This window comes from Homarus americanus, unplaced genomic scaffold (genome assembly GCF_018991925.1).
Source record: "Homarus americanus isolate GMGI-L3 unplaced genomic scaffold, GMGI_Hamer_2.0 scaffold8390, whole genome shotgun sequence".
Lineage (NCBI taxonomy): Eukaryota > Metazoa > Arthropoda > Malacostraca > Decapoda > Nephropidae > Homarus > Homarus americanus.
The window spans coordinates 8005-19408 of record NW_024733889.1 but is presented as its reverse complement, the minus strand read 5'-3'; the positions used below and the strand labels follow the sequence as shown (position 1 = coordinate 19408).

Sequence of the window (11404 nt, the reverse complement as noted above, 5' to 3'; positions counted from 1 at the left end):
ATGATGTTTACTTTCAAAATGATCATCAAATTGTAAGAATTCCAGCAATGTAAATTATATTCTGGCTGGGTAATTTATATGAATTTTATGAGCTAAAACAAATAGCTTCAATTAATAAAAAAAAAAATATTCTTCACGACACTATCTGTCAATCAAAGTACCCCACCTTGCCTCCCCCCCTCTTCCAACCACGCCAGATAGTCGGTCGGTCCCTCCCTCCCCCCCGCCCCCCACCAACCCTCCCTACCAGTATATATATATATATATATATATATATATATATATATATATATATATATATATATATATATATATATATATATATATATATATATATATATATATATATATTATGATAAAATTGCCATCGTGAAATGGAAACAAATGAGTACTCTTAGAAGCTGCTATGCTTTTTATTCAAGATTTCAGAGGCACTGATATATATATATATATATATATATATATATATATATATATATATATATATATATATATATATATATATATATATATATATATATATATATATATATATATATATATATATATATATATATATATATATATATATATATATATATATATATATATATATATATATATATATATATATATACACACACACAACTTGTACATTTTCAAACTGTCTGTTGCTCCTGTTTCCACAAGACCTACCTCTCTTCTCCACCCCCACCTTCAAACACCCTTGCATTTAGGTACAGTACCCTGTATTTTATATTCTTTTGGATATTAGAACCCTCAAAGAAGCATGATCGATAGATAATTTACCTTGTTAAAATACATGAATTCTTTCAGATTGTTCTGTGAGGACAGAGATGGTGTTGGTAAGTGTAAGAATGTTCCACCTGGTACTGTTGTGGATTCTGGGATCACACATCCAAGTGAGCGAGATTTCTATCTCTGCTCTCATCAAGTAAGTTCACCTTTATTCTGATATATTTATTTTAGAGTAGAAAAATAAACACTAGAATGTTGTATGCAGTGTTGTACGTTGACGCCGTTAATTTAACGCAGTCAATGGACGGCGGCAATTTTTTGTTAACTCTTCAGGGGTGAGTACAGACTGTACTCACCCCTGATGATGTGAATTACACGAAAGCGCTTGGGAACTTCGTGTTTTCTTCTTTCCTTGTGGTGGCATATATATATATATATATATATATATATATATATATATATATATATATATATATATATATATATATATATATATATATATATATATATATATATATATATATATATATATATATGCTGATAAGTTATCAGCCCTACTGATAACCACAAGGAAAGAAGAAAACACGAAGTTCCCAAGCGCTTTCGTGTAATTCACATCTTCAGGGGTGAGTACAGACTAGAGAGAGAAATACAATTCAAGGTGTATATATACAGAGAAGGGTGAGACCAGGTCCACAATGGTCAGGTATTAGGTAATGACCCTACTAATCTTTAAATAGCACACAACGGTTATCTTGATAAAATCACACGGGAAAATGGAAACAACGGAGCACCTTAGCTTTCGTCTTTATTCAAGACATCTTCAGAGGCAACTGGATTACATGGACAGAGAGAGGCTTAAATATACAGGGTGACCTTAAAAAGATGAGGTCAGGTCATAATGATGTCATCCACTAATCCCCACACCAACACACACGTAGAGGAGCTTAAGAGAAGGGGGGTGACGATGAATTGAAACACATTCGTTCCATTGCACAGAAACTCGGGTACCCTTCTGTGTTTGTTGATCGATGTTTTAAAAGGGCTAAATAATCCTTTCATTCCTCTCAAACCAGACAAGTTCCTACACTTAAGAATATTTTGACTGCCCTATCGTAATGAATTTGTCCCGTTAGTTCGGTTCCTCAAGCTTCTAAATATTAATGTTGTTTTCAAGTATGACTCAACCATTACCAATATGTTAATAAGGAATAGCCCAAGTTTGAATGTAAATGGAAGTGTTTATTGTATTCCATGTAGCAAATGTAATTGTAATTATGTAGGACAGACAGGAAAAACACTGCAGCTCAAAATCAAACAACATAAGTATAATATCAGAACAGCATCTGAAAGCAGTGCCTTGTTCGTTCATGTTAGGAATAATAATCACCCCATTGCTTGGGAAAAAAGCTTAGAAATATTTAAATCATCTTGTGTCACAGAAAGACTTCTGGTTGAAGCTAGTTTGATTAAGGAATTAAAATTAATAAACCTTAGTGATGGTCAGTTCAAAACTGATAATATGTTACATAAATTTATTTGTCAGTGGCCCAAGGTTAAAAATGCTTTGAAAACCTTAGATCTAGGTGTATGATAGTTATTTTGTGGGTCCCTTATTTTTGACCTGACCTGACTAGTCACGTCACCCCCCTTCTCTTAAGCTCCTCTACGTGTGTGTTGGTGTGGGGATTAGTGGATGACATCATTATGACCTGACCTCATGTTTTTAAGGTCACCCTGTATATTTAAGCCTCTCTCTGTCCATGTAATCCAGTTGCCTCTGAAGATGTCTTGAATAAAGACGAAAGCTAAGGTGCTCCGTTGTTTCCATTTTCCCGTGTGATTTTATCAAGATTTATCTTATCCACGTTTTCATTGTGGATTTACATGAAATATATATATATATATATATATATATATATATATATATATATATATATATATATATATATATATATATATATATATATATATATATATATATATATATATATATATATATATATATATATATATATATATATACAGTCAACCCTCACTTTACGCGGTTAATGTAACCCGCAGGGTCCCGCGTAAAGTGTAAAATAACATAACATATGGGGTTAATTGAAATAGAGTCCGGGCCGACCCCCAAACTCCACTTTTTGACGACACACAACTATGTTGTAGTAAAAATTTTATCTTATCTTTATGATGGTATGAAAAAACAAATAATATAGAAGAGGTTAGGTTAGGATAAATAAAGGTTAACATAGGAAAAATAAAGGTTAGGTTAGGAAAACTAAAAGTTATGTGGAACACTTACGTTAGTAGAAGAGATGGGTCGGCATACGGGGATGCAGGCTGGTTCCGAGGCAGAGGGCAGATTACTGGCCCTCAGGTGAATCACCATTACTAGGTGAATCACCATCACTGTCACTTACAGTTGTCAGGGCTTCCCTGACAAATCCCTCAAAGTCATCTTCACTGCCACTATCACTGCGGCGGTCGTAAGTCCCGACGGTCGTAAGTCGTAGCAGTCGTAAGTCGGGGTCTGTCTATATATATATATATATATATATATATATATATATATATATATATATATATATATATATATATATATATATATATATATATATATATATTAAATAGTTTGTGTACCATTATAATATTACTGTACTTTCACATACTCAAATATAGTATGCTTTAAATACACACCAAACATACTTAAACTTTATAAGTTAATCCTCGTCGTGTCTGACCTAACACCTGACCCACACCACATGAGCTCACTGGCATACTTGTTTGAAGTTGTTTCCTTAATCCTCAACAGGTTACAGGTTGTGTGTGTGGCCGGGGGGGGGGCGCATAGCAAGGGTGTAGCTCATGACGTGGCCGTGATGATGTGGGTCAGGTGTTAGGTCAGACACGACAAGGATTAACTTGCCGCCGATACAAAGGGATGGATTAACGTCTCCAGTAGCTGCAGATATGGGTGATGAGCAGACCCAAAAGTGCCGCCCGGGGCGGACCGCCCCCCCCCGCCCCCCCTAGCTACGCTAGTGCGAAGAAATCTGTTATGCTTTGCTGACGGCTGGTGTTGATGTTGTCGTGATACACCTTGATGTAGGGCTCCATAGTCTGCAACAGCTGGGTAGTGAAGATTTCATACCTGTTTGCGTCAGGGTCGTCGGAAAGGAGGAGCTTGGCTTTCTCGATACACTCGATGGCACCCCTAACATTACTATGGGATAAGTGTTGTTCTTCTTGGGATGACGCACCACCTGCCTCTTCACTGACGTCGTCATCATCATCATCTACCATCTCCTCGTTAGTCACATCAGGTTCCATTATCACCTCCAGGATGTCGTCGTTGGTGGTCTCGGAGAAGCCTGGAACTGTAACAGTCTGCGCAGCTTCTCTGGCAAGGTCCACTGCTACTGCAACAATCTGAACCTCACCAGTCACAGATTGACTCCTCCTCTCACCTGGTATTCCATGCAACACATGTCTCCATGCGTGACGAATTGTAGCAATAGACAGCTGATCCCATGACTCCACCAAGAAGTCCACAGCTTTCTTGATGTTAAATACTCTCCAGAATTGTTTGAACAGTATTTTTTGCTGTGCCAACTGTTGATCCTCATCTTCTTCGCTCTTGCTATCGGTGGTGGTGTCACTCACTTTGCGCAACTCTTCCCTGGTGTTGGTGTAGTCGTTCAGGAGCTGGAATTTTTTCGTAGAGAATGCAGCTTTTACATTACAGATTAACTCCTGGTCCATGGGCTGTAATATAGACGGAGTGTTGGGAGGAAGGAAGACCACTTTTACGTTGGGGTGATGATCTAACAGTAGGGGCGAGTGTCCTGGTGCGTTGTCCAGCAGCAACACAATCTTGAATGGCACATTCTGTTGCTCACAGAATTTCTTTACATCGGGAACAAAATAGTCATCAAACCAGGAGAGGGACAGTGTAGAGAACATCCACGCCTTACGTGCGGTCAGCCAGTGGACATTTAGCTTGGTCATGTCCATGGTTTTGTAGGCGTGCGGCTTGCGTGCTGTGTGGATCACCGATAACTTGAGCTTACTGGTACCGGAGGCATTGGTGGTAAACAGGACGGTGATGCGTTCCTTCTGCATCTTCCGGCCCCGAATCTTGCTGGCATTCTTTACAACGAAGGACTTGGAAGGTAGCTTTTTCCAGAAAAGATCAGATTCGTCCATGTTAAACACCTGGTCGTCGGTGTACTGTCCTTCCTCCATAATCTCACGTAAAAACGGAGGAAATTCCCTAGCCGCAGCACGGTCAGCACTCGCTTCTTCACCACCAATGTTTATATTGGTGATCTTGTTCCGGATCTTAAACCTCTGTAACCACCCAGAGGAAGCATTAAAGGGTATATAAAAGGAACAGTGTGAGCAGTTTTTTTCAACTTTTAATTGAATTAATTTATTATTTCCAGGGTATTCAAGGTACCAGCAAACCAACTCATTACCATATTCTGTGGGATGACAATGATATGACAATGGATGATATACAGATGCTAACCTACAGTTTATGCCATCTGTACTTTCGTTGTACAAGATCTGTCTCCCTTCCAAGCCCTGCGTACTATGCTCATTTGGCTGCTTTCAGGTAAATGTCTATGATTGTTTACATATATATATATCTCAGGAGAGTATTGAAATTTTCTTAGTTTTCAAGCCACTTATTGCTTAATACGGGGTGGAAGTAATCAAGGGTTAACACACACCGGACATTTATTTTCCTTTTTCTTGTGCCTTCCATTCATTCATGCAGACTGCTGCTTCCTGGATATCTATTCCTTTCATTTATATGTCCTTCACTCTATCTATCTGAATCATATAGTTTTTCCTTGACTCCAAGAGATCACCATAGTTGATCAATGCATGCAACTGGGGTAAGCATTACTAATATATTTTATGTTATTATTTTCTGTATAATGTATATCCATAATATAAATATATATAATGGAATGTGTGCTCATTTTTTACAGTAACATACATACAGTATGTATAGCCACCAGCTTATGCAAGTTAAAATCTCTAAATATTTACCCTAAGCACATTTTATTAAGATATTTTTTAGAATAATTTATAAATTACCACAGGCATGGGTGTACTGTGGAGGGACTGTTTCACCCCTCCTTTCCCTTCACCTTTGTTAATGAAGGGGTTTTTGTCAGATCATCTTAATTTAACATGCCAAAGTTCCCTGTTCAAAAGGATGATTTCACGGTGTCCTGCCATAATGAAAAATTTCTGTTTCACGTGGTGATAATTGGATGATACATATGTTAAGTACCATTTGTAAAGATATGGTAGAAACAGAAAGAAGGTTGTGTTGATCAACCAATTAAAAAAGAAAAGTTGTTAACAGGTGATATGCTGATTAGTGGTGTTGAATGCATTAAAAAATCAGTACAGTAGTTCAGTCAGGGAAAGGTGTTCCTATACCCCCTGTGATAACCCCAGTCAAGATGTTACAGTCAAAAGCATAACTCGGGAATCTGAAGAAATCACAAGTGTGGGGGGGGGTGGTGTTATGGGGATTGAGGAGGGTAAGGGAGTTTGGGGGGGGGGGATGGGAGAGGGTTATTGGGTTACTTGTGGAGTTACAATGCAGTATTTATTAACTTTTTGATGGTCATGGAAGAGAATACTTGTTCTATATTTGAGAGGCGTTGTTGGTCAAGAATGTGTATTAAGTATACACATCCTGCAGTTTTGGGCTTCACTATTATGCAAAATAAATGGGAATTGTTTTATTGTTTTTTGAAACCGTCTTATTTTTTATGAGTGGTAGTGATATCGATAATGAAGCCACGTGTGATGAAAGTGATTTGACGCACAGACCTGGATTACATTTAGGGAAGTACTAGTAGTGAAAGTGAAGAAAATATGTAAGGGGATAAGGAAAATGAGGAACTATATGTGACTCAGTGTGAAGGTGATGATCAAGATTGGGTTCAAGGACCTTCTTGGCATCAGCATTAGGAGAAGTAGTGAGATTGGGCCAACTAAAAAAAAAGGAGAAGCGGGAAGACACCATTGTCTCGCCGTTCTCTCTCTCTCTCTCTCCATGTAATCATGAGCGTCAACCAACCCTATGCTCCTCACCTGCCTCTGAAACCCCCCTTCTCAACACAGGCATAAGCATTTTATCTCGACGCTCTCCCTTACTCCGCTCACCCACACCTGGTTCATCTTATGACCCTACACCCACCCCCTGGGCCTGCCTCTCCTGCAGGGATGGATGACACAAACAGCGATGATGACCCAGATGACCCCCAGCCCACACGTTGCCACCCTGCCACTAATAAATAGAGTACTGGACCACTGACCTGGTACAGACTGCCACTTCAATATTTCACAAATTACTCTCAGTAAACAGTTTCACAAATATTTTACATTTGCTCCACGTCTATGATAATCTAGAGGGGTACAGTGACTCGACGAAGAAAATCCGCTATGTTTGACAACCTACATGAGAAATTCAGGACCCTCTTCTATCTATACTACCAGAATATTTGTATTCGTAGAAGTATAGTGCTGTGTCGAGGCAGTATCAGTTTCCACCCAAGCGACACCATTTTGGCCTGAAGTTGTTTGTGATGTGTGATTGCAAGATGAGCTACATCCAAGATATTATGTACATGAGGGCACTACTGATACAACACTTGATCCTATCACTGGCCATTCTGGGGGGACAGGGTAGTGTTTTTCCAGTACAGGTACTTACATGACAACAAAGACCAGGGCTTGTGGGACATGCAGAGCCAAGCGTATTGCTATGCCATACCTCCCCAACAAAAAAGAAAGGAGTGATGGCCAAGTCATCCTTAGGAAAGCACACTAATGCCTTTCAATATAATGGTGTAATAAGAAGGGTGTTAATTTGATGTCTACTGTCCACCTTTGTGTTGAGCCATAACATACACAAGGCAACAAAACAATACGAGATGAAACCCGAGTGTTCTTTTTTATAATATAACCATGAGACTTGGAGATAAATCAGATGCAATGATCTCTAGTGTAAAAAGTGCCTGGAAAACAACGAAATGGTATAAGAAAATGTTTTTCCATCTCCTGGACATGTTATTATTAAAATGCACACATACTATACCAACAAGTGAAGGGAAAGAAATTCACTGACCACACCATTCACATCCTTAAGCAACTTCTGGCTGTCTACCACCAACTGTGTGAGCCACAGTCCATCCACTCCCAGAAACACATCAAAGCCTTAATGCCTCCCAGTTTGCTCAAATCCCGGACTGTATCCTTCCTACAGCATCAATGAGACACCCAACGAGAAAATGCCATGGCTATGTATGCACATTCAACAAAGCAACCTCAGGTGTACAAGGAAACATTTTACATGTGTTTGATGTGCGGCCACCACCATGTGTCTTACCGTGTTTTAAAGTGTATCACACTTGAAATGTGAAATTCAAATAGTGTTCAAGTATAGAAATAAGTGCCCAAGTATGTGGAAAAATGATGCATGTTGTGAAGAATAGCGAGGGTGCACCATTTGAAAACATTGTGCTTCCCCATCTGGAGTACTCAAACCCTGTCTGGTCCCCGAGATATGCTAGGAACTGTCAGTTGGTTGAAAATGTTCAAAGGAGGGCCACCAGACTGGTGCCTGCACTTCGGCACCTCAGCTACCCTGAGAGATTGGAGCGCCTGAACTTGCCTAGCTTATACTACAGATGGGCAAGGGGAGACCTAATTGAAGTGTATAAGCATCTCAAGGGACACTACTCAGTCGAGTGTCCTTACTTGGAGCTGGCGGACACTCGCCCCACAAGGGGTCACAGCTCAAGATTGAAGAAGCCGCAGGTCCAGAAAACTGTGAGGGCAAACTTTTTCGGCGTGAGAGTTGTGAACTCTTGGAACAATCTACCAGAAAGTGTTGTGTCAGCACCGAGTGTGAGCTCTTTCAAGACCAGACTTGACCAACACTGGAGCGGGTTCAGGTACATTCAGGAGCTGGTGCATGCCCAGTACTTGCCAACAGTGTGAAACAAAGGGGTGACCGATCGCCCAAGCGACTAACGAGCCGATCATTTGGTGAAGAGGATAAAAGAAAAAGAAAAGTAACAGACGTGACTGATCGCCCAAGCGGCTAACGAGCCAATCAGTGGTGAAGAGGATAAACGTAAAAAGTAAAATCACAGCACAACCACCAAGAAACCATGAGATACATTAGATTGATAGATATTTTGAATATAATATGACTAATGTTGTATCGGTTTGAATTATATATGTGACGTTGTACTGTATTCACTAGAATACTTACCAAAACCATGCTCATGTCTGCAGATGAATACAACAGCTGACTCTAACCTCGACTTTTTCTTCCTTCAGTTAAAGATAATTAGTTTATATGAATAAAGAATAAGATGCTAAAATAAAGGTACCTATGGTACTTATTTCCCTATCTACCTACTTAATTATTTATCTACCTTCTACCTAGCTTTCATACCTACCCAACTACTTACTTACCTACCTACCTACATATCTGCTTACTTACCTATATACTGACCTCACAACCTACTTACCGGTATCTTCTTATTTCCTATCTCTATTCACTTACCTGCAGATTTACTTCCCTAACCACCTACTCACTTATATATCCCGAACTATCTGTTTACTCATCTAACTACCTACCGTCTTTCCAATCTGCTTACAACACCTTCTTTACCCATCTACACACTTACCCAACTACCTACCTGTCACTACTTACTATAACAATCACTACTTAATCCTACTTACTATGTCTGTTGCTTGTTATTTAATTCTTCCATACATCAGGTTTCCTTTGCAGTAAATACATATAATGTATACAGTTGCAGTAATTTTAGTGTTAATATACTCTCTCTTATTACCAGGGCAAAAGTACACATCTCAGAATTGTCTGAAAGGGATGGAGATGGTATGACTCAGGAAGAAATTAAGTGTGTTGCTACAGTTGAACAGAAAAATGCACTCTCAAGCAAGTTATATTATGTGTAGTAAATCAAATGGTGTGTACTAGAATTTATTTTCCATGTAGACTGGCATATAAGAGGTTTCTGAATTGTTGGGAGGATTTATTTTTAGGTGACTGTTCCTATAATTAATCTTTCATGTGGTGCATCTATGCATATACAAGATAGGATTTATATCTTGCTGTCTTTAGGAAGATAAATGTTGTACTCGGTGAAAAGGTGTACCTGTAGTATAAGGTACAAAATGCATCTGAGGATACAGGTTCTTTTGTGCAGTAATCACAAAAATAGTTGTCTGTATTAAATCTTAGAATTGTGTAATTGCAGTTGAAAGGGTTTCATTTTTTTTATACCATGCCAAGAGGATAGTTGTCTTAGGAATACTGTACTGCATAGTATATTTCTTATTTGGAGTTAAGCTTGCTGTAGATTTAGAGGAAAATGTATTGGTTCTTTTGCATGTTGACAATTTAAGTTTCATGTTATATTTAGTGAGTGGACAAAGCTTTATGTAACTATGCTGATGTTCATAATATTTCAGAAGATTTAAGAGAAATTAAAAAAAATGCACTGGAGACCATTTTTGTGTCAGTTTATAGCAGGATTGCATTTAAATGCCAGTTTACTATGGTTTTTCTTTTAATATTTATTGGGAAGATATGGAAATATGATAAATAACAATGTTTCTAAAAATCATAATTTTTACTTATTCCTCTTATTTACAAATGTTTTTTACAGAACCAGAATTAAGGTATTCACTTTATTGAAAACTCTTTTAAAAATAATATAAATGCTTTGCTGTTCTGATTTATTGGTGCTAAGTTAGGAAATGCTTGCTGTGCTCTGGCAATATCTCCTTAAACTTACAGGAAAAGACAAATGTGCTTTGAGATTCAAAATTCTGCATTTTCCACCTTATAAAACAAATTTTTTCCCTAGAAATGTCTCCAAAACTCACCCTGTATCTTTCACGTCAAAGGATAACCCTATGGGGATGAGGATCCCCACTAAAACCGAGACCATAATATTTAAGGACCCTAGCCCAAGTTAACCAGCTACCTAATTAAACATACCTATGTGAGAGAACTTATATCTTGCCTGAATAATAAAGTAAATTGGGTGGAGGAATAGCACTACTATTTAGGTTTTTCTAAGAATAAAGTAAAGAAAGATGCCACTCTTGGCACATGCACTGCTACCATCTTTGTTCACATCAGGTTGCTTGGTGTAGTCTGTTGTTTTATAGGCAATAATAACATTAATGTATAATTATAGTCCATGCTCACTAATAAGAAAGACCAGCAGCAAATGTACTATTTTTGCATTAATAATATTAATACATTTGTACCTTGCTAATTTGACAACTTCAGATCTCTACCCTATTTGAACTATCTCTTGGATACAAATTAGCTGAAGTGTGGCCAAAATTCTTTGTGCCTTGCATAATTCATGTGCTGTTACAGTCGGTATTAATGAAAAAAAAAATTCTTAACATTATATTGAAATGGTTCATATGGAGTGATACTAACACTAAGGGTATTTATGTATACAGTACAACCAGTTTTTATGTCTCTGTTGGCTCATGACTTCATGGAAAATTACAGGCTGTTTTGTGTAAGCCTAAAGGTGCATCCACACGTGTGTACAATTTGTCGCTAACA

The 11404-nt window shown here is 38.0% G+C and overlaps 1 protein-coding gene across 4 annotated transcripts; it reads left to right on the top strand.

Annotated features, from left to right (window-relative positions):
• The first annotated feature begins 640 nt into the window (after positions 1 to 640).
• On the top strand, positions 641 to 10437 carry LOC121870088 (protein argonaute-2-like). 4 transcript variants are annotated; one of them, XM_042371859.1, is made up of 3 exons: positions 641 to 934; positions 5187 to 5359; positions 9645 to 10437. In XM_042371859.1, the coding sequence occupies exons 1-3, from the start codon at positions 803 to 805 to the stop codon at positions 9766 to 9768; spliced, it is 429 nt and encodes a 142-aa protein (XP_042227793.1). In that variant the 5' UTR covers positions 641 to 802; the 3' UTR covers positions 9769 to 10437. The 4 variants fall into 4 exon arrangements, 2 of the variants coding, with proteins under 2 accessions (XP_042227793.1, XP_042227794.1); XM_042371860.1 differs by having other exon boundaries at positions 643 to 845; XR_006089640.1 differs by lacking the exon at positions 641 to 934 and adding an exon at positions 1342 to 1364.
• Positions 10438 to 11404: the final 967 nt, after the last annotated feature.